Below are 25,518 nucleotides of genomic sequence, written 5' to 3'. Positions count from 1 at the left end.
AACATAGATGATTATGAAAATAACGTAAATTAACTTATTTATATTACAATTAACAAAAAAATTGATCAAAACACTAACCTGTGAAAAGACAAATTCCAATCTTCATCCGATTTCCCAGTAATACGGCTTTTACAGCCGTGAACAACACAAGCCATGTAATCTTTAGTAAATTATCTTTTCAGAAAATAACATAAGAAACTAGAAAACACGTTTTTCACTTCAAAAACAATAATTAAAATCACCATGCGTTAGTGACCAGACTGGTCACTAAAACAAATTGTAATGGCTACATGTCATTTGAAACTGTCGAACTGACATATATCTGTCCTCTTTTTTCGCATGACATTTTGCCATAAGCCAAAAAGGCCAAACTAGTGCTTTATTGTTCAATTAATTGTTACTTCTCCAGGCTTGATAATTGCTCCGAGATCGTAATATTTTATTCTAAAAGCCAATGCTCTTTTTACTAAAGAAAAAAATATGTCAGTGTCAAACGTGACAGCAGTTGACATGAGCTTGACAGAAATTGCATTTTGATTTTTAATTTCCATTGTCGTGATTTGAGTGCATGAAGATGGATGTGATATAATTATTTACGTTTTTACATACGAAAATAAATATTTCTTCTTATTCTGCCTTCTAGATAGAATCGAGTTTATTTTTTTGATGTGTATATGGATGTGCAGTGAAAGTGCGCGCTTTTGTAATCTTAATCTAATAATAGTTCAAACAAATACCTAGTGAAATTGTGGAGTGTGTTAAGTTGGGTATTTAATGCAAGTGACAAATATCGATATGGGGCAGAGTCCGAGCTCTGTTCGGAGTAAGGGCAGCCGGAAATCCTTTCGCGGATTTGTGCGACGTTCAAAACTGAACAAGTCCAGTTTAAGTCACACATTCAGTTTGCCGCCGTCGGAGGAGTATCCCGAGCTGATGAATATTAATACAGCGACGGAAGAGCAGCTGATGACGCTGCCAGGTGTCAACAGGCAGCTAGCGCGGGAAATAGTCAGGCATCGACAGATGATCGGCCGTTTCAAACGAGTCGACGACCTTGCTTTAGTATCAGGTAACAGTATTACTAATTTCTTTGTTTATAAACGGATAATTTGAATATATATGTCAAATGACAAAGCTCCACAAAAAAGAAACAAATGATCAAACTTTTTATTATTAAGATAAAACAGTACATAAATCTATTTTGCAGCTGCAGCACTCTGTAATGTTAATTTGAAGGTATCTTACACCATTTTAATATTTTAGGTATAGGTGCTGAAAAGCTGGATACACTAAGACCAGAAATATGTGCAAACATTAGAAGACAAGTGTCGAGAGCTAGCTCGTGTACACACTCACTGGACAGCTTTAGATTATTATCAGATAATAAGCTATGCTCAGTGAACTCCTCCAGTGTGTTCCAACTGCAGTGTGTACCTGGCTTAAACCAAGAAATAGCAGCTAATATAGTCGATTATAGGAATAAGAAAGGTCCATTTAAGTCATTAGATGATTTAATTAAAGTAAGAGGCATGGATGTGATCCGACTTAGTGCTGTGAAGATTCACTTGAGCTTGGAACCGAGGAAGTGTGAGAGTGAACAACACTTAACGAACGGCCATGTAAATGGATGGACCGATGAGTCCCTAAACGGATCTGTAATGAGTAGTGAATTAAAAACACCAACAACACCCTGTAGAAAAAGTTTTTCGATGCCAGCTAAATTCCCCTTAACATTGCCGAATGGATTCGCGGCAGCTCCAGTGAACGATATATTAGATTTACTATCAGCATATTCACACAGACCAGTTGTAAAAGAAGTTTTCATGTACGAAAGAGACGGTGAGAGGTGTTGCCGTCTCGCTTCATGGAATATTCACCAGCTGACGAGGGATAAAGTGATAAACCCTGGAGTGAGGGAGGTTGTGTGTCGGACAATATTAGAAAACAAGTAAGGAACAAGATATCTTGATGTAATAAGTACTAAGTAGTGATAATTCAGTAATTAGTATGTTTATCATTTTATTCTCTTGCAAATTATCATGCGTATGAAGTTTTAAATTAGCCAATAAATTGTGTTAATAAATCTTATTGTGTAAATGTTATATGAAAAATTAACATGAACATTTACATATTTTATGAGTGATTGAGTACTCAGATGTCAGATAGGTCGGAATACTTAACACCTACAAATATACTCAAGACATGCAATGATATAAATTAAAGACTTGATCACACTTTTAAAACCTATATACAAAATATTTTATCCACCGATGTACAAAAAATTCTTGAAAATATTAAAAGATATATTTAATTATTATTTTAACATTTTATGAGTATATAAGTTATTACATAATTATTCATTGTCTTGCAAGAATATTTGTATGCTAGTTTTTTGCTTTGTGTGCATATTTTCCCAAAGAAATAATAATGGAAGTATAGAAAATTTCGGACATTATTCCTTTAAATCTATTCTATCACTTTCACATATTATATAGAACAGAGAAAACTGTGGAGTATTGACCCAATAGCAATATAACATTAAATTTATTTTTACTTCAATTTCTTGTATATTTAATTTTAACAGGTTGTCCATAATAGCATTACAAGATATACAAGAAATAGAGGCTGTTAAAGTGCTATGTGAAGAATTAAATGCACCAACGTTGAGAAGGGTCAGAGAGTGGAAATGTAATAGTCAGAATTGGGAGTTTTGTATACCGCAGAATACTGAATGGTGAGTCAATAGCTATAGAACAATTATTGTTTATTTTAGGAAATTTGGAAAAAATAATTGCAAAAGTATGCAAGTTTTTTTTATATGTCATGAAATGTACTAACATAGCTATTGTAAAAGTAGCTATGCCGCGCGGTTACACCCGCAGACGAACCCGCGTGCAAAATCAAGTATTTTATAATTTCTACTAGCTCAAGTGTTATTCTGATGTTCCTATATTCCTAGTTTCATTCAAATATGTCCAGTAGTTTTTATGTGAAAGAGTTACAAACATCAATCCATGCTTACTTACAAACTTTCGCGTTTATAAATATTAGTATGTATGATAGGATGAGTATCACTTACAAGTGGGCCTATGTTGTAAATAAAGATTAAATTCAATATAAGGGGAGTTGTTTTAAAAATAGGTTAAATGTAATAGAAATAACAGTGTGTAATGGGGGTAGTCAGTTGAAAATTCACAGCTACCTTTTTACTGCCAGCTTATTATTAGAGCTTCAATGATTAAACATCTATGTAAACAATATAAAAATAGAGCCACATATGTAGATAAGTCCTACTAATATTATAAATGCAAAAGTTTGTGAGGATGTGTGTGTGTTTGTTACTCTTTCACGCAAATACTACTGAACAGATTGCAATGAAATTTAGCACACATATAGAGGGTAACTTGGATTAACACATAGGATAGGTTTTATCCCCGAAATACCACGGGAACTATGCGGGTTTTTCTTTGGAAACGCGGGCGAAGCCGCGGACGGAAAGCTAGTGTATTATATATTGTGATCCTAAGTAAATAAGTATTTAGTTCTAAATTGGTGCTAATTTCTGCAATGTACCTAACCACAATGCTTTCTTAAAATGCTTATTTAAACACAATATTTATTTCTTTAACTAGTAATAAATACAGTAAAAGACCTATTTAAAATCAAGGCTGCGCACGCGACAGCACTCATTATATTCACAAGTTAAAAGAAATAAATTTCACAACAAATAAACCACCTGTTTAAAGAATGTCACGATCAATCAAAATTGGACTCTACTTATATACAATGTAAAGTCATATTCATGTATCTGTATGTGCACTTTAAATCAATACAAAAACGGGCTATACAATAAAATAACAAAAGCAATGTCATGTCTATTTTCCTCATGTCTCTGTGTATTTTACTGACCAAGTGTTGTCATTTGTGTTGCAAGGACACTCGAGATAATTTGTCGTTATCATTTCAATGATGTACAGAATTTTTAAAGATATATATGTATATGTTAATTAGTTTGTATGGAGATGTCAGAAAATGTTCACATGAACTCCCTTTTTTAAAGTTTTAATAATAAATGCACACTTCTTGATTATTTGTACATGTGACATAGTCGTATCGTAATCGTAGTCTAATTGAGATATTCAAATTGAGATACAAAAATTATATAAGATTGTATAGATAGTAGATAATATAGTATTTTAGGAATATTATTCATAATACATAATTCAGTAGAAAATATCCATCAAAGATAATAATTGATAACATTACAAGTTTTCAGGCATATAGTATAGCCAGTATGGCTTCCATAAAATCGATGATTTTTCAAATGCCTAAAATAGCAACATTCCAAATTGAAACAATCGTAATTGTGTTTCAATGGAAATTAGTAAACACAGTTTGTTTGGTAATTATTGGCATTAGTTTGATCGAAGAACATACCTTAAACCTTGCAGTAACCAAATAATATTTACTTCTGCACAAATGTAGTTTTTGTGGTAATATCATTGACTAGCAAAGTAGTTTTTAAGCTTTTGCATAGCTTTTATCGCGGGCCTTGAGCGCTGGGACCGAATCCAGAAATTCCGTAACGAAAAAACCTCACACTCCCCACTCCGACGGGCACGGAGGTGTGGCTTGAACTTTGAAGGCATAGCATGCAATAGCTTGACCGTGGCAGTCCCCGAGTGTCATACGTCTTTTTTTAACTATGTTATAATAGTCGAGAGATTTACCCAATTCGATACAGTAGCTTCGATCGGATGTTATGCGAAAAAAAAAAAAATGTTGTGTGGTTTTATGAAACCACGGTAAAAGTGAAACTGTTCGAACGGTTCCGAACACTGCTTTGTGTAGCGCATGTCGCGTGCCGAGTAGGTATACCTACGATACACGCGACATGCGCTACACAGACCAAAAAGTTTGAGACGATGTAATAAAAGTTTCACTTTAAAACATTATTACATCTTAATCTGGCTACACGTAAAATTTCAGGAAAATGAGTTATCGGTTTAGATTAATACCTTAATATAAAATAAAATTATACAAAATTATTGTATAACTAGATTTCCGCCCGCGGCTTCGCCCGCGTTTTCAAAGGAAAACGCGCATAGTTCCCGTTCCCGTGGGATTTCCGGGATAAAAACTATCCTATGTGTTAATCCAAGTTACTCTCTATATGTGTGCTAAATTTCATTGTAATCGGTTCAGTAGAATTTGCGTGAAAGAGTAACAAACACACACACATCCTCACAAACTTTCGTCTTCGCATTTATAATATTAAGTTAAGACTTAAGATATTGCGAATTGTATTATCTTATAGTTCTTGAAACATTTCTATAGAACGACCTTTGCACATAAATGTATAATCTATGCGCAAAGGTCGTTATTATTTATTTAACTATTGTTTTGTATAATCCTGAGAGTACATAAATAGTTTTAGTGAAAGAGCTGGCGTAAATCTCGAAAACACGAATTCAGAGCGTAGTTAATTCTTTATGAATATTTTAGTGGTGTTTATTTTGAACATTATGAAAACACGAAACAGGTTGAAACAGCTTATGCTTAAAGTTTTAATGTTTTAATGGTACCACAAGGTCGGGTTGTTAACCCAGTGTAAAGTGACTTTTTTGATGTAGTAGTTTTGTCTTCGACTTCGTTCGTGTTTATCTGAAAATTAACTTTCCACTCGTACTTAGCCACAAATTAAACGTTGTTCGCCCACGTTGTCTAAAATTTAACAAATTTTGTACTAAAAGCTTCCTCGATAGTGGCCAACCTATAAAGGGGAAACGAAATAGAATGAAAATCGGTGCTGTAGTTAATCGTGAACAGACAGGCAGACGTTAAGACGGAAGACTTTATAATATGGAGTATTTTGCGGCTATCCTGATTACTTTTCGAATAGAAGTAACCTACGTTACATAGAAGCCGCTATCTGCCAGTGCAAGTCACGTCAAAATCGGTTCAGTGGGTTCGGAGTTTATAAGTAGGAATAGATGGACACAAATTTTAATAATTCTTTTCTTAGCTGTACATATTGTGTTATCGAAATTTAATACTTAGCATGACAAACAGATTTATTATATTTGTATTGATAGAGATAATTGTGTGCCACTTGCCAATGGAAATAAAAAGTATTGAGCAATTCGATTCGGAATCGCTCCAAGAAATCATACTCTGATTAATGTCGTTCATTATACACTAAATGATTAAGATAAATATATTATACGTTTAATACGTACTTTAAAAATAAAATATTCACTTTCATATTATTGCTCTTTTTGTATAGATATATATATAAGTATATGAGTTTTAACATTTTTCACAGTTGTGCTAATATAATATAACGTCCCGATAAAATGTTCTATTAAAATGAACTCAAAATTTTCCTATAGTTTTTTAAGTGTCACCTTTAATTCGTGTTTGCACTATCTAATATTCACGTTCAACGTACGAAATCCGTGTCAATGTTTTTTACATATAATATAGTTTATTTTTTATGTTTATTCTAATCATTGCTTAGTAACTGGACCGTTATCTCACGGTCTCGGCCAAGGTTTGCGATCTTTCGTGGTGTAGTGATATGCTATGTGGGGGCAAATCAAATGTCTGATTTGATTTGTTTAAAGTTTATACGTTGCGTTTTGGTCTTGTATTCGTTTTTTGTTTTTATGACATTTAATTATAAAGACGCAGAAAGGTTAATAACTTAAGGTTTAGAGCGAAAGAATTAAATACCTTTTAGGTCTTTAATTATTTTTTTTTGCTGTAATAAGTGCTTAGGTAATAAATCATGAATTAAAATAGTTCTATAATTTTATGAGGTACCTATAAGTAAGGCTGGTAAGGTATAATGTAATGTTTGGCGTGTGTTTTTTCATGATACGTTTATTGATTAGATTTCATCAAAATACAATGACTAGTTTTTTTATAGTTGTATACTTAGGTTGTAAGCAAATACGCAACGACCAAATTTACTTTCAAATTGATATAAATGTTTTTTTTTTAGTTTCTCCTCCTCTCTAAAATTGTTGATGTGACAGCAATTTCCAAGCACGCAGATTTTGTTTTTTATTACAGACTACGGTTTTTAAACCATTTTTATTACATCTGATAATATATTAAAACACTTTCTCAAAACGTGTTGGTAAATGGTAGGTAGGTAATTAAATTCTGTGACTAACAGCTTCCGTCCGCTTGTCATTTTTACTTTTCGACATTTTATACTAATTTTTTTTTCAACCGACTTCATAAAAGCAGGTCCTCAATTGACTGCTTTTTTGGTATCTTACCTCTGAACTTTCGCCTGGATGAACCTATTTTGATGGTTTTTCTTTTGAATGCTGGTGCATGAACCGATTTTGATGGTTATTTTTTTTTAAAGCCTTCCGGTTGGTTGCATTAAAATTTCGTCCAGTTCTGACGTGTTGAAAAGGTTTAATAAGTCTTTGTTAACAAATAATTGGATATTATTTCTTATCGTACTTTAAACGCGTAGGTGAACATCATCAAAATATAATTTAAAATCAACATTCAATAGCTTTTTTAATTTCCTTAAGGTATTTTCATGGTTCACTTCATTCATTTGATACAGTATTTATAACGGTATGATGTTCAACACTAGACGGGGTTTTTGCTTAATTTTTTATACGTCATTTTACGTTATTTTAATGGCTATTTCTGTGATGCCATTTGTATAGAATCCGTATTATTACCGTTATGTAATTATTGTAGAGTAAGTCGTAGTAAAATAAGAAATAAACATGAAATTAGTAGCAGTAATTTAAGAGCAAGCGTCTATTCAATGTGTCTTCCTACCTCCACCTCCCGAATGGCTTCTCGAACTTTTTACTAAGAATGAACCTACATTAATTATAAATTAACGTTCAAGACTTTTTTTTTAAATTTATATTGCCTAACCCTTACCAAAAGTACACTCCCATATCAGTCTGCTTTATTAAAAATACTAGTCTGTGCCCAAAATGAATTTGCTAGATGCTCTTTCATTGATTTATTTTACTGGTCGTGATAAATCGGTACCACACAAAAAAAAACACATCAATCAAAATTTTCACATGTATAATATTCTATCTGTCCAAAAAGATCTGGATATTCTTCAAGTAGAAGACCTCAACACCAGGGCGCGGCGCTAAGGCACGAAACCTGGAAACTTGATATTCGGCCAAGATCCTCTTTGGATCGTTGCGCTGTTGAAGGCTATAATATTCTATCATACACTCAACTTAAGTCCGCTATCGAATATACTATCCCAAACGAGACTTAAAATGTTATAGCCCTATAGCTAGTATGTTTATTACGCATCTAACCGGCGTGTCTTTACAGCCATTCGCTCGGCTTCATCTACGAGAACTGCAACAAGGCGATCACGATAGAGGACGTGGCGATAGACCAGCTGCACCTGGTCGTGGAAGCTAGTGAAGTGAAGAGGCTAATGGGCCTGCTAGCCGATGCGAGCAGCGAACGGCTGGTCAGCTGTAGTCAAGGTTGGTGGACATTTTGTGAGTTTTTTGAAGGTATAGGAGCAGCGCCTGGTCAACTGCAGTCAATGTTGGTGGAAATTTTGTAAGATTTTTTTCAATATATTAGATCTCGATAGAGGACGTGGTGATAGACCAGCTACACCTGGTCGTGGAAGCTAGTGAAGTGAAGAGGCTAATGGGCCTGCTGGCCGATGCGAGCAGCGAACGGATGGTCAGCTGTAGTCAAGGTTGGTAGAATTTTTTTTGTTACTTTTTGAAGGTATAGGAGCAGCTAGCGCCTGGTCAAATGCAGTCAATGTTGGTGGATATTTTGTAAGATTTTTGTTAATATATTAGATCTCGATAGAGGACGTGGTGATAGACCAGATACACCTGGCCGTGGAAGCTAGTGAAGTGAAGAGGCTCATGGGTTTACTGGCAGATGTAAGCAGCGAACGGCTGGTCAGCTGTAGTCAAGGTTGGTGGACATTTTGTGAGTTTTTTTTTGGTATTTTTTGCAAGTATAGGAGCAGCGATCCCCTGGTCAGCTGTAGTCAAGAGGTTAGTATTTTTATCAAGTATATTACTTTAAAAAAGAAGTAAAGTAGATACACATAACGTGTTTTTTTTTCGATTAAGACTTGTTGATGTTTTTCGAAGGCCGTGGGTGCGCACGAGTACCTACCCTGCGCTATAAAATAAACGGTGGACGATTTCTTTTTACGTTTATCTCTTGGTTTTATTATGAAAAACAATATCTTGTTATTGTTCTTTCGTTCGCTTTTTCGTTAGGTTTTCAAAGCTAAACGTAATTATAAAACATCGTATTAGGTAAAGATACAAATTTGGCCTATAATTTAAGTTTAAACTTTAACAATTGAGAAGTTAAAAATTCAGTATTTCTTCGCAGATTTTTGTATGATGCGTACATAATAATATGTAAGCGGACAAAAAACAAATATTTGTTTCATTTTTATATATATATATGTATAGATAGGTATCCATACTAATAAAAGCGAAAGTAACTCTGTCTGTCTGTCTGTTACTCAATCACGCCTTAACTACTGAACCAATTTGCATGAAATTTGGTATAGAGATATTTTGATACCCGAGAAAGGACATAGGCTACTTTTTATCCCGGGAAATAGGATAGGTTTTATCCCGGATATCCCACGGGAACGGGAACTATGCGGGTTTTTCTTTGACTGCGCGGGCGAAGCTGCGGGTGGAAAGCTAGTATTATATATGTATGTACATTATATATATGTATTGTACGTATGTTTGATACGTAGGTATGTATAGAATGTAAAAAAAATATTAATTACGACCGGAACTAATCTATGAATAAATAATTTAATTCAAGAATCAATCGATTTTCCAATTCATTTCAATGTAAATACACGTATACAATTTATACTTTAATACGTGGGTATTGAGTAACACTATTTATTCATATGTACCTACTATCGGAATGTTTGAAAATTTGAAAATTTATTTCACTGTAAGATAGTCTACTTATCGAGGAAGGCTATATAGACTCGCTGGCTATAGGCTATATACCTAATATCACCACCCTAAGACCAATAGGAGCGAAGCAATATCGGAAAAACCGTGAAACCGTAAAAACATAATAATTTTCATTTCAAAGCGTCTTCGTAGGTTTTCCTTAATCTGAGTACATAATTGAGATAATTACGGCTTTGTGTTCACAATTCGCATGTCATTTCATTACGGTCATTCGCGATGTTTTAAACGCCGTATCAATTGCAAGTGTCCTTGAGGAAAAGCAATATAATTTTATCTATGCACTAGTTGCAGACCGCAGCTTTGCCTGCATGATAATTTGTATATCAGTTCGTTCTGGAGAAGGTTCTAGATCCCCAGAGAATATCAGTGTCAAACAGTAGCATGCCAATGCTGTACATCGTATGACTGTGTGTTTGGTGGGCGTAACATAACGCGACCCAGCAGCTCTTTTTCTTGGCCAATTGAAAATTAAACACTTGACCGTAATTTGAAGCTTACTTCATTGAGAAGGCACCTAGCTTTTTCCGCCTATTCTTCCCTCTCTTTCCGTTGTATGTATGCTATCTCTCTCGCACACCTCTCCACCAGGTGGCGGGGCGCACGATAATGTCGGGCGCTGGATGTTTTTCATTGGCGTCTAGCTTCCGCCGCGAGAAGGTTGTCTACAAGACTACAACCTTGGTGCTATTAAGTATTAAGTATTGCTTAAAGCAAGTGCTAAAAGTGTTAAAAAGTGTATCCCGTCGGATCGGTACAGTGAGTTATTTTTACATCTATTCTAATAATATTTTACTTAAAAATGAGTAAAAATCTTTAAAGTCAACGGTATAATCGTTGGGCTTTATTTAAAATGCTGGAATGAGGTTTTTAATGAATCCTTCAGCAATAGTTTATTTTTCAATATGCTTAAATACTTAATAGCATGAATAAAGATATTTAAAATTAACGATACAACCGTTACATTTTACTTGAAATAGTAACTTTTCTTTTGAAATATTTCATTATGCAATATGTACTAATTAATATTTGAATTTTTAATACTGTGAGTAAAGCTATTTTAACGGTGTTACCGTTCGGCTTTACTCGAATCGTTAATATTACTTTTGTGATTATTTGATATTACTAGATATATCAAATACCCTCTCTTGTATATAGATATTTTTAATATTTTATTTCATTTTTAATAATGTGTTTTTATTACAAGGGTACAAGTGAATTTTTCGTGGAAAAATTACAATTAATACTTAGTATGGATATGAGCCAACTCAAAGCTTTACAGGCATACAATCCATTGCTACGACTTTATTACATTGTCGTTATCGCTAGGAACGGTTCGGAATTCCTATCATAGTTTATTACTAAAATTATCGAACGAGATGAGTCAGCTCCAAGAAGTCACGACATGTCAGAACACGTTGTGATATTATTTTATAAATCGTACGGGAGTTACTGCTCAACTGAATAATGATGGAATTCGCTCATGTATAGTAGATACGTACCATGAATGTTCCACACATTCAAAACTATCCGTAGTCTATACGTGTCCTTTTATGAGTATTATTCTGATCCGTTTTTATGTGAAAATAGACATATTACACACGGCTAATTTGATTGAAAATTACGTTTCCTATGTTCAAATGATGCAACTTTTTTGTTAAAACGAGTAAGTACCAAAAATTTTACAATTAAATTCTTTGGTTTACTGAACTTGTGCTGAAAGGGTTATCGTATAATAATTATCGAGATATCTTAATATAAATTAGATTTAGATACACTTATTTCAAAGGATTTACAATTCACTTCTAACGTTTTAGAATAATATTATAAACTTGTACACCTTGACAAAAAGTAAAAAATTGTGGGTGAGTGGAGATTATTTTGTGCAATTAAATATAACGTCCTACGACGGTATGGTTGCGTTCGTAAGGAATGTTAACGGATATAAAGCAACTAAATGTTACATCGATTGCATGATGACAAAAATAAATATGAATCGAAGTTCATTTTAAAATTTAGTGAATTGATTTGAATTATGAATTTATTAAATGTCGCTAACATTGGAAAATAAGTTAAAGGACCTTGTTAATTGCTATATTATTTAAATGATTATTTACTGCTATTTTTATATTAGCACTAAGGTGTATTCTTGCTCGAAGCAGAATACATAAATGTGGCCACTACTCCTCGCAGGGGTTAGCCAGGTCAAATTCACCCTCGCAGGGTGTCTCTTAAGCATTTTTTGGCAGGCCCTACTTATTTCTAGTTACAAACATCCCTCGCGCAGCTGTCGCTCGCAGGGAAATGGTGCAAATATATATCGGCCCTCGCGGGGCTTTGATTACAATCGTCCCTCACGGAAAAGATGGTGCGAATATATATCAGCCCTCGCGGGGCTTTGATTACAACCGTCCCTCATGGAGAAATGGTGCAAATATATATCAGCCCTCGCGGGGCTTTGATTACAACAGTACCTCACGGAGACATGGTGCAAATATATATCAGCCTTCGCGGGGCTTTGATAACAACCGTCCCCACGGGGAAATGGTGCAAATATATATCAGCCCTCGCGGGGCTTTAATGGCGATTGGTGCAAATATACAAAGGATTGATCATTAAAATGATCATAGATATTTGCTTTTGTCAACGAGGACCCACGAAAGAAGTTTTGGATATGACCGTATCGGATCTTCACTCTTCTAAGGTAGGTAGAAAAAGGTTTTGAAATCTACTTCACAGTGGGCAGTATAGTAAATGACCTAATAAATACAATAAAGGTTAGATACGTCAAATAATGGGCGCATGAAATTGATACTTCGTATCCTAAAAGTTTACGCTTCAGGAATCAGGAAACCACCATTGGTTTACCAATTATGGAAATTGGAATTTAACAAATTGTATTTACCAATGCAAATGCTAATCACAACAAAGGAAGGCGAGTCGGATCAAATATCATCTCGCAGATGATTTGTGGCGGTGGTTTCGAGGATTGTCACCAAGCCTTGTGTCAACGGTATGTTTGGTATCGTAATTAAATGGCACTAGCCGACCAATTTTCATATACAAACATCGGAAGAGATTTTTTAATCGCAAAGCGATTGAATGTAACAAATGACGATTGATTACGTATAGTTGACCTCTCATAGGCCTATTTTAGTTGCCCGGTCTTGTAGGCAATTTATTTGACTCGTTTTTCAACCCATTTGACCTCATTATTGCACCCATGAGATTTTTCTTCGGGGCTCAAACAATAAATCGCTGAGGGATTAGGATAATCGTTTGTTAGACAAGTTTTTTGTCATCCCACCAGGATTATTATATTGTATAATAAAGTTATATACAACTATTAACGTAAAACGTTTAAGTACTCAACGAATGCTGAGAATACTGACTGTTGAGTTACATAGGATAGAGGATAAATAACGGAAAGTCAATCTTTCCAAACAAAAGCCTCTTATTATTAGATATTACTTGGAACCCCTACCCTTAACGAGAAAGCTCTGCCAAATGACTTCTCATTTCTTTGCTTTGAGGGGGGGGGGGGGGGGGGCAATAAATGAAATGTACAGGCTATACGGCTTTTAAAATATAAGTCTGGTAAGCGAACTAAACTTTGCTGGTTTAGTTCTTGCTATATCGCTATCCGTGCCTGCTTCTCGTGTTTACGGGTGAATTAAGTTTATCAATAGTCATAAATGCAATGCTATTCAGAGGATATACTGCATTTAAAACATGACAAAGTCTGGTAAGCGAACTAAACTTTGCTAGTTTAGTTCTTGCTATATCGCTGTCCGTGGCTGCCTCGCGTGTTTACGGATGAATAAAGTAATGTCCTGTCTTCGCATCCACAGCTAACTGTCCTATACTGTCATAATCTTAACACAGATTCATTCGACATAGCTCCCCACGAGCTCAGTTCTTCATTTTTGCACTCGCACAACTGTGGACAACACAAGAGCAATGCCTCCATTGGTAGCAGTTACAATCAAGGGATAACTAACCTTAGGCTAGCCATATTACGGATGTTGGAACAACCGACTATATTCAGGGCAATTTTCTTTGTTCAGTGTAACGTTTAGACTGTCGTAGCATTCCTACGGAACAAAGATGGGATCAGATCTGCATCCTTAATGCAGTTAATCGAAAGGAGATACTTTCAGACGACGATAGTATTCAAAACCCACCATATTCCTTAACATAATAATGCATAGTTAAGCTTATAATCTCTCTTGCCATTATCCTGCAGCAGAATTCCTTGGCGATAATTTATCCTCGTTAGAACGAGCAAGGGTTGTTACGATAATATGAGAAATCCTAGTCAGTTAGAGACCTGAACGACGCGATAGAGTACCGCTATTTCAGTAGTAGTAACACCTAGAAGGGTGAAGGTATTCTGGAAAGCGGAACTGAAGGCCCGGTCAGCAGCATCAGCCACCTAATAGACAGTGTTCAGTGCTGCACCACTATAATCTGCAAAATGACTCTGACGGTATGAAAATGTGGAGTACATTTTCAAAATATCAAATGATATAGTTGGAATAAAAATCCTATTTGTCTCCGTCTATCCAAAAGACATACGGAGTAGCTAGTAGTAGTTGGTTGAATTAGAATAAAGTAACTATAGTTAAAATCCTTTGTTACTGACTGGATAAATTTGGCTCTTTTCCTATCTGACGTTCATATAGCTGTTGACTGCCTAGTGTTGTGCACAAACACTATTATTATAAACTAGCGGTCCGCCCCGGCTTCGCTCGTGGTACTTACGTTTTCTCTACATAAAAACCATCCTCGTACTTCAAGGAATATAAAAAGAATTATCGAAATCGGTTCAGCCGTTCTCGAGTTATGCGCTTACCAACACATTTTGCGATTCATTTTTACATAAGTATAAGAAGATAAGTCACGTTATGTAGTCCCGAGGCTTTCGGTATATAAGTTCTGATGTAAATCATAATTATATCTTAATTCATGCATTGTACTGAAAGTACTAGCCATGTTTAGATTATGATTGGTGGCGTTGGCTCTAAACATTAATAGATACCGCACGGTTTGGTTGGATGTTAAAAATCTGTATTATAATTAAAACCGTTTACCTGTTTTGATATTTTATTGCCTTATTCAAGGGGTGACCTTTTAAATTTATTTCTGACCCCAAAAGTAAGGACCAAGTTCTCTTCTTGTCCGCTTGTAGCAGGTTGGGTTAAAACTGTGTGAGTTGAGACAGGTGGTAATTCTATGTTAAGATGATTCAATTGTGCTTCTACAGAGTTCTAATTGAATAAATAAAGGTTTGAGTTTGAGGTATTTTTGCCTCGTCGGGATCAGCTGTTGCTTCATTTTGTAAGTAACATCTAAATGCGTAATTGAAAGTCGTTACTGGCGCTTTCGCAGATTTACGCTAAAGATAGTGAAAATTGTAGTAACTTTAACTTTTCAAGCCCAAAAGGTTAACTAAGGTACGCTTGAACCAATCTCATAAGTTCTAATACTTTTAATCATTATGATTAACTTTTTGGTTCTTATTTGATTAACTTTTCATCTGGGATTGTTAATATATTATATAATATAAAAATTTGTGTGATTTATTGGTAGGTATGCTATCTGCACACCTTACTCTTTCAAATAAAGAAATAAGTAATTACTTATGTATTCAAATTCACATTGGCGTCCATATATTGTACACCAGGTGGGTAACAAGCAGGTCTCAATGAAGTAAGCTTCAAATTACGGTCAAGTGTTTAATAGCTGTGTTTTACCTGAAAATAAAACACATATTAAATACTTACCTATATTTGAAGCTTACACTTAACATCCACCTGTTGTGGATTTCGACTCAATGAAAAACATCCAGCGCCCGACATTATCGTGCGCCCCGCCACCTGGTGGAGAGGTGTGCGAGAGAGATAGCATACATACAACGGAAAGAGAGGGAAGAATAGGCGGAAAAAGCTAGGTGCCTTCTCAATGAAGTAAGCTTCAAATATAGGTAAGTATTTAATATGTGTTTTATTTTCAGGTAAAACACAGCTATTACTCAAAAATACTTTCCTTATAAGTAGCAAAAATATTTACCTTTGTTATAAGTAGCAAAAATATAATATCTTGAGAGTCACAGCTTGGTTCTTGTGGAATATGTAAAGTAGCATTTAATGTATTTCATATACGCGCAAAACCGTGGCCATTATTAGTATGGCAGGTACCTATAAGTGAACGTAACCACATTTCATATTGTGGTTTCCCCTTTACTCCAAAGACCACAGACTGATATAAATATCACGATTATACATGCGTGTAACTCTGTCCAGTCTAGGTACTTATATGTTTAAATCGATATATTAGTAATTATCATTTTAAATCGATAGCTAATATTTAAGCAAGTGTTTGTTTCTTAGGTTAGTCTCCACGCTCTCTCTAGTCTCTCTACAGAGAGTGTTCAAAACGTTAGGGTCGCCTCAGGATAAAAAAGACGTGTGACACTCGGGGACTGCTGCGGTAAAGCTATTGCATGCTATGCCTTCAAGCCACACCTCCGCGCCCGTCGGAGTGGGGAGCGTGAGGTTTTTCGTTACTAAATTTCTGGATTCGGTCCCCGCGCTCAAGGCCCGCGATAGAAGCTATGCAATAGCTTAATAAAAATTATTGTAATTATTTAATCGTGAAAGTATTTTATATTTTCTTTTTATTATAACGTAGGAGAGATAAAGTATTTCTTTATAAACCATGTTTGAACAACTGCGATACCAAAAAAGTAAATTGATTTCATTTTTCGTGATATTGCACGAGTTTTATTATTCAGACCCTAATTAGTTTTATTCAAAAGGTGGTGGTGGGAGTTTAATTATGTAGAAATCTTATAAAACATTACAAGTTATTGACTTTTAACATTTCAATTTACAAAAGGCACCCACTTCATTCCCAAAACAACATCATCAACCAAAAAAATCTTTCAAGATAACATTTGTTTATTTTATATACGTAAGGTAAGAATAAATAAATTGATATTCTAAGAATTGTGAGTCTACCGTATGTATGGTTTCGCGAACCTCTATTCCAAATAAACATAAACTATACTGGTATTCGTCACTATGCCGATTTCTTATAATAGGTATTAGGTACAAACAGGTAAATTGGATAACGTAATATTTATTTTTGGTAGTTAGTAAATGTTTTAACCAATAGGTACTACTGTTTTATAACATAATGACAAGTAAGTAAGTACCTATGTGATAAATAGACTTGACTATAATTCAACACATGAAATACTAGCTGTGTCACGCGGTTTTGTCCGCGGATGAAAACCGACCATTTCTATAGCTTATGTGTTATTCTGGTACATAAGCTACAATAATACCAAGTATCATCAAAATCCGTTCAGTGGTTTTCGCGTGAAAGAGTTACAAACATACATCCATAGACCATAGTCCATACATTTTTACAAACTTTCGCGTTTTTAATATGAGTAGGAAGCTGAAAGTAAAATGATGTCATGATGATGAGTGAGACAAAAATACTAATTCATTCACGTTTTATATTCTGAGCTCTACATTTGGCATAGGTCTTAGGCTATCGTATAACAAAAAAGATAAAGATTTATCCATGTTTAAGTATTATGTTAGATATCTTTCCGGATGTTGAAATATGACACAGACAGACTGACAAGCTTGCTTTCGCTTTCTGTGATTTCATATACATATTAGTAAAATCTATTAGAAGGATATAGAGTTTTATTATATTTTTCAAGTTTTGCTCATGACTAATCCACACGAGATTCTGCGTATAATCTATTTTGTATACATTGTAGGTAATTGGTTATTGCTTGTAGGGTTGTCAACGCTCAGAAAACTCCTTATAAAACTCACTAGGTAGGTTTCTGAGCAAATTGAAAGGCGAATAAATCAAGAGTTTAGACGAATAGCCCTAAAAGTTTTATAGATTGATTTCTTTTCTGGGATATTTACTTCTATAGTTATTATTTATGATTATTTGTAATATTTACATATTACACTCAAGAATTACATTTCAACGTTTTAACAAAATTCTCTTCAGATTATTGAATGATAATAATTGATATCTCAACTACATGTGCTTGAGAAATACACATAACTGTATCAATATTTCTTTTCTTACATTATTTATTAGATAAATATTTTTCGCATTGAATTTCTTACATATTAAAACAAGATAATTAAATAGTACTACGCACCACACTTATATTATGACAACCAAATCAACACAGGCCGTCCGCGTCATTACCGTTGTAGGCTGTAGCCTTCAGGACTGGCAACCCTATGTTTACTTTGAAACTAATACAGTTTACGGAAGGCTAAATAGTCCGTTGCCTCTAAATTGGTTCAATAAACTACTAATAGCTTGCCTAAAGCAATTAAAAATATAGGTACCATCAAAAAAGAGCGTGTGTGCCGAGTACACGTGTCAGAAGTGAAACTTCTTTGGCTAGATTCAAAGATACCAAAATTGTCACCTTACTCCATGACGTGACGGTATATACATGACGCGACCTTGAACTTTCAAAGCGCCTAAAGTTTCACTTAAATGATATTTTTAAAAATAAATTATAAACCCTTTATAAACCTAGTTACTTAATTGATATCGAAAGCAGTGGCGTGCATTCCATAAAGACATAAAGACACTGCCTACCCTACCATTTACCAAACTCTGATCAATATTTAATATGCATATTGCATAAATGAAATTCACAGCGTCATTAAATTTTATTCTTATTTTATTAATTGCGCAATGTAGTTAAGAAATAAAAATATATTTCAAATATATTTTAGATCCATCTATCGGTATTTTGGTAGCATTATTATCTAATTTCTATAACACCGGCTCGGCTCAAGTCACTATTCATGCGCTGCACTAGCGCCGCCACAGGACCCAGTACGTCACGGGACGGCAAAGACACAAACTATCCGTGTCTAAGTTTTTATATGTGTGCTCTGCGTGTCTACGCATATTTTATATGTGTGCGTGCCTATAAACACGGCACACTGATGTAATAAAACCACGCACACAAACACACAAGGTAGGCAGTGTCTTTTTACGAAGATATACGAATTAGGTACGAACCGAATTCGGAACTACATCGAAAGTCGAAACTGAAGTTGAATATGCGACCAATTTAAGAAGTGTGATAATGTATACAATTTTGTAGCGGTAAAGACCATCTGCAAATAGTATCATTATTCGTTTGTTTTGTTTTGGAAATAACAAACGTTTACTTTGAGGTTAAATTTGTTTTTTGAGAAAATTAATAATGTTTACTACAACAATTTGCAAGTGAAGTGTTTTGAGAGTAACTAAATAGATTATGTATATCATCAGTGTATTTTGTAAGATAATAAGGCATACCTAATTTAACGAAAAATTCTTATTTTTGTTTTATGAATAAACTTTTATCAAACAGAGAGTGATAGGAAAAAGGCCGATCTATAAATGGATCTATACCGGAATTTGTAATACACAAAGGTAAAGTTAATCATTAATTACATAACATAGAATACTAGTTAGGATATCATACCTACTTTGACAATTATTTTATAGATAATATGACCTATGTTCGTGATATGTTTTCCATTATTTTGCGGAAATACTATGGGGTTGACTTTAGAAACGTGCGGCACGAATTTCGGCGCGATTTTAATTTTTATCGATCGATATTGATGCCCCGAAACATATATTAGCGGCTTTTCGTGCGGAAACGTGTAATTACAGAGAAATCTTTTTTTTAATTTTTGAGATTATGTTCAAAATTGTTTGAGTTACATTGACAAAACTACAAGAATTGTGTTTGAAAGAGATAACAAATGTCTTAATGTACATATTAAAAACCATAGTTCATTCAAAAGCATGTTGCTGAGGGGACAACAATTCATACGGGTTATTGGCGAGCATATGATTGTTTGGGGCAATATGGGTATGTTCATAAAAAAGTTAATCACTCAGACCCAGACAACCCATTTGAGTCCCAGTGGCATGTTGTAAAAAGATTTTTTAAAAAAGATAACTATAACCACCCAGCAAACTTCGGTGATAATATTATAGAATATGTGGAGACGATGGGTAGAAAAAAATAAAATGGATCCATTCATTGCCATTGTAAATTGTATCAAACATGTATACAAGATTTGAATAAATAATTATTTAAAAAAAATGTTTTTATTGTATGTATATTGCACACAAATTATTGTTAATCACAGAAACGAATCTGTCCACCCCGATTCCACGTGGTACTTGTCTGTCATACACTAGAGTGTATTAAAAAAGTCGGAGGCGCGGAGGAGCGTGGCGCCCGCGTGTGCTGAGGAGCAGGCAGAGTCAAGCGAGCCGGAGTGGCTGAGGCTGGTCGCCAAAGGCGACCAAAAAGCCGAAGCTACGAAGGCGAGTGAAGACTCCTGCCTGCAACGAGGTACACGGGGGCAAGCGCCACGTTCTGCAGCGCCGGAGCAGTCAAGAAAGCCCATAATCTTCGTTATATTTCTAACTACATCACTACATAGTATAAAACAAAGTCACTTTCTCTATCCCTATGTCCCTTTGTATGCTTAAATCTTTCAAACTACGCAACGGATTTTGATGCGGTTTTTTTTAATAGATAGAGTGATTCAAGAGGAAGGTTTTAGTATATAATTTATTAGGTTTAAGTCAAAGCGGGCGAAGCCGCGGGCGGTAAGCTAGTATAAATATAATCTCAAAAAAAATTAAAAAAAAATAGAAGGGGGGGTTTCCTCACCCCCCCACTTTATAGGGGGTCTCCCCTTACCTCCCCCCTCCCTTTCCCTCCCCTCCCCCCCCTTAAATCGTGCCGCAAATTTCTAAAGAAATACCATACTATGTATCTCCAATCAAATATCAGTACTGCAATATGAAATATTAGTTTTTATGACTTACTAACTTTCCGCCCGCGGCTTCGCCCGCGTTTTCAAAGAAAAACCCGTTCCCGTAGGATTTCCGGGATAAAACCTATCCTATGTCCTTTCTCGGGTATCAAAATATCTCTATACCAAATTTCATGCAAATTGGTTCAGTAGTTAAGGCGTGATTGAGTAACAGACAGACAGACAGAGTTACTTTCGCATTTATAATATTAGTATGGATTATCATTGCAATATTTCTGCCTACCCTGTCCAAAAACTCTGTGCACGCCCCTGATCGAAAGCTGGTGCATTTCTTATACTAATTTCAAATTTTTTTTATTTCTCATATTATCTATGTATTGTTCATGTTTTTATAAGATAAATAAATTAAACCGAAACTGTAAACGGCTAGGATGCGATGCGGAAAACTATTGTTACGTGCACTTATACATACTTGTAATTATTCGTAACGCCGCTTCGTAATCGCTTTGGTGAATTTTCACGAATGCACATTTGCATTAGTCGTAAGATTGTTTCAATGTAATCGGAATATATGCGAGGCTACTACAGCTATATTTGGGTCGCACTGACCAGTTTTCAAACATGTATTTGCGCAGGATAAATAAGTTATATATTTATGGCAGAATTTGGCATGATTATTATAAAGATTAGTTAGCTATTTCTTTCTGTCTTTCAAGTTAGTTGTTCGACGTTTATTCTCTGAAACAAAAAAAAGTATCGACATTCCAAATTCATAAGCTAATGCCATTAATAAACCAAAAAAAACCTCCAACGTTTTAATAAACTTCTTAATTACAACGTTGGACAACCAAGGACCAACTTTACGACCAATCAGCGATATATTTTCTGAAGCTTTGAATACTATTAATTTGTGTTGTTACCGCTTTTTGGCGTAACCATGGAAACAATACATTGCACAGATTAAAAATACCGCTTATTATCTTAACTTGTTCATTCAATTCTCGGACAAATCAGCTATACAAACATTTGATTAATGAGAACAAAACATATGTTAATAATACATTCAAATAAATCGCGTTTGTATTCCTGGTTATGACGAAGTGTATTTGAATTTCGTGACCGTAATGTCATGAAACTATAAATAATATTATTAGTTTTACAGCTGTGTTATAGTACTTGAATATTTCTCACGAATGTTCGATGTCCTCAGGTATAGTTTAATTGCTTCTATCAAAATATTATTGGCAATTTTTTTCCACGCGTACCATGTTACCTGTGATCACAGAATACATAATAGTAGCTAAACGCTACAGAACGGACACTCTCCGCCTCCCGCCAAAATTAAACTTACCTCACCCCCGCACGATCAGACATAAAATGGGCCATATTTTTCTGCAAGGACGATACGCAACGAAGATTGACAACATTAATCAAATTGACTTAAAGTAATTTTATTATTTTGGATTTGTGATTATCGTTTTTAGTAGAAAATGGTTAGATATTGTGCTGTTTACGGATGTATTTCATCAGAAAAACGCGAATTTTTTTTTTACGCTAGTCACAAATGTGCCAACCATAAAGCGTTAACACACACATTTGCAGTCTCTACAGTGTGACTGTCTTTTTTTTTTTTTTTTTTTTTGTGTGGTGTCTCTCAATGTTAGCCAGAAGGGCTTCTACATTTTAACGCGGACGCGGGGGTGAACTGAAGGTTCACCCTGGTAGCGACATGCACAAGGGCGTCCCCCCTTGACGGGGACCACGAACCTCGGCTTGAGCTGTCGCTTGAGTGGAGGAGGCCAGAAGGGCCCTAATAGTGTGACTGTCAAAACGATCATTTTGTATGGAGTGTCCGTGGTGTGCTGTGATGTTACTGTATGGTTAAGATCTGCTATTGTTTGATTAACTGGCTGTAGGATTGTTTTAGGAATACCTTGTCGAATTATGACATATGAGTGGTTTTCAATTGGTTGTTTTAAAAATGACTCTTCGAATAATGACATTTGAGTGGCCTTAAATTGGACCTATAAATGCATATAATGAAGGGTTCATCGTAACAGTTTTATAACTTGCTCTTAAATAATTGGATTTATGTCAATAAATATACTTTAACATTGTAAAAGGTCAGAAATTATACGTAATCTAGCATTATCGAAGAAGCGAAACCTTTCGTCAATTATTTAATGAGATACAGAAATAATTCTGATAGACATAACAATAAATTGACGTCTTCATTCCAAGCATAGTTCATTAAATTTTCATTGAGGCGATTAATTTGACAGCGTGGCCGTCTCAATACCCAATTGTGTCTAATAAATCATCTCGAACAGAAATCATTGATGGAAATTGAAGCAGATTTTGAAGCAGACGTTGAATTGTTCAAATGGTTTATTTGCATAATTGCCTCAATTTTCCCATTGGCAGTTTATTGGTGTCGAGATTTGCAAAGTCCCTGGCCAAGGGCATAGAATGACGGACGAACGCTACATTGTCACAATTTGCTGCGTTTACGTGATTCTTAATACGATTCTAATGAATGAAGACTTAAGAAAAATATGGATTATTATTAATGCAGATTATTTTAAGACGTTATAGTTAGTGATTTTCAATTTTTATCGATTAATATTTTGAACTTCTAGAGTAGATTGTCTAGTGATATCCAAATATACCAATATTTATCGTAATTTTTTAAGATACCTACACATTTTTATGCTTATCTTATCATAAGATCTCAACAATCATTTTCAAATGTATATTTCTTAATTTAAATAATAATTTATGCTCCTTGCTATATAATTTCTTGAACTTTGATCCTTGAAAGGCCCAGTTTCCAGCATCTTTATAACATCAACATCGATCAAATTTTCCCGCCTCATTATAAGCACTAACTTTCCAACTAACATTTTTCGAATTCAAAACAATTCGACCTCATTCCATCCCTTTCCTATTCCTTATAAAACCAATAAGAGTAACAAGGCGAGAACGTTAACACGTAAGATGTGACATAACAGAATCACAGCAACTGCAACACACGCACCGCATTGCGACTCGTTTATTTATAGTTAGCATTCTGTATTCGGTAATTATCTACTTACCTATGAGCAGTGATATTATAAATTATCTTGGATTACAAAATAAAAGGCAGATGGAGTATGACAATCATCCATCGCCCTTGTCAAAGAAAATACGAAATCAAAAACGAATACGAACCTCCGCCAGTGCTATAGCGATTCTAGTGTCATGCAATACGTCAAAAGGGGTTTAATTTTAGTAAAAAAATGCTGTCTTGTGATATTAAAACGCTTTTATAATTATATTTATTTATTATTTTATTTTTATTTATTATACAGTTAAGCAGCTGACAATGTGGATGTCGTAAGGTGGTCACTGAAAATCAGTGTTAAGTCGTACCGCTATCCGCATTCATATACATATATTTTGAAAATAAAAAAATAATATAATCGTTGTAATTTTGAAACTTTTTTTTATGTAATTTATTTTCAATCATAATCCTAATAAGATTATTTCAAGGATAATGCGCTTATATCTTTATAATGTCTCTTCTTGAAATTAACATGGTGGCCTTACAAGCTTATAGTATATTATTTACTTGGTTTGTTATTGTTTGAATCTTTTATACAATATGTTGTGGTTGTGTAAATATATAAGTAGGTAACAGTACGGTTGTATGTTCGTTAGCCTTTCACGTTTAAACATTTGATGAAGCAAGAAATTTGGTAAAGTCTACTACCACAGGTAATATAGAGTTTTTGCAATAAGCACGGGTATATTTTGGCGGTCTTGGCCATCTCGTCTTAGTGACATCTGTCAAAAATATATTTTATTCAGTCACTAAGATGAAATTACTACCACAGCCCGCTAAAAATATGTGCTAGCTTATTGAAAATACCTATAACATCTTAAAATATTGACACTTCAACGGTCGCACACTACAATATTAATTATGAAAGGCCAAGGGACTCGCGTGACATTAGGCGAGCGACGGGTCGATGACAAATGGCAATTATTTAAGCGGTACTACACCGGGGTTGGTTGTAATTAGCTTTGGGAGGGGGGAAATTATGAATTGAGCGACACGTGACTTAGTTATGTTGAGTCTGGAATTGGCATCTGTATAGGTGTTGATGTAAGGATGTATTTAGGGAGGGTTTCTAGTAGATTTATTTTTAACGGGATTTATGAGAGTTTTTTTTCTAATAGAGGATTTAAGAGGATCTAGAATGTTTATAATACTGCTTAATTGTTTATTATTTGTCAAGACAGGCTTATATTTTATGCCAAAATAAATCATGTTATAAATGGAGCTGTACGAACCTTTTTGTTGCGTCTTTATATGGCTAAGAATATAAGTATCAACACTAGTAAAATTACAATACTGAAGAATAAACTCCAACTAAATTGACATTGATTAATTTTATGTTCTGTCTCTTTCATTTCCAAGTATTTTGAGCTAAGTATGAAAGAAACAGAGGAAAGGAACAGAGTACAAACTAACCCTATAGCTAAACATCGATTATTGTAAAATATAAATGTTTACAAACACGTGGCCTAGTAAGAATTTTTAACCAGCAAGGCTATATTTGTTTATTCTTACATTGCTCATGTAATATTTTCATTTATGGCGGCTCGAATTTGGC

At 34.6% G+C, this 25,518-nt stretch overlaps 1 protein-coding gene across 1 annotated transcript in view; it reads left to right on the top strand.

Annotated features, from left to right (window-relative positions):
- The first annotated feature begins 537 nt into the window (after positions 1-537).
- Positions 538-25,518, top strand: part of LOC149490815 (endonuclease/exonuclease/phosphatase family domain-containing protein 1-like) — a 34,764-nt gene continuing 9,783 nt past the window's right edge. Inside the window, exons 1-4 of the mRNA XM_089709078.1 lie at positions 538-1,069; positions 1,264-1,948; positions 2,585-2,734; positions 8,341-8,501. Coding sequence (XP_089565204.1) covers positions 775-1,069; positions 1,264-1,948; positions 2,585-2,734; positions 8,341-8,501 — 1,291 coding nt within the window. The 5' untranslated portion in view covers positions 538-774. The remainder of the gene's footprint in view (positions 1,070-1,263; positions 1,949-2,584; positions 2,735-8,340; positions 8,502-25,518) is intronic.

Source organism: Colias philodice, chromosome 2 (assembly GCF_061535455.1).
Source record: "Colias philodice isolate Cphi_HAF_F1 chromosome 2, ilColPhil1 Martin Lab GWU primary, whole genome shotgun sequence".
Classification (NCBI taxonomy): Eukaryota; Metazoa; Arthropoda; class Insecta; order Lepidoptera; family Pieridae; genus Colias; species Colias philodice.
This window is presented reverse-complemented; position numbering and strand designations above follow the sequence as displayed.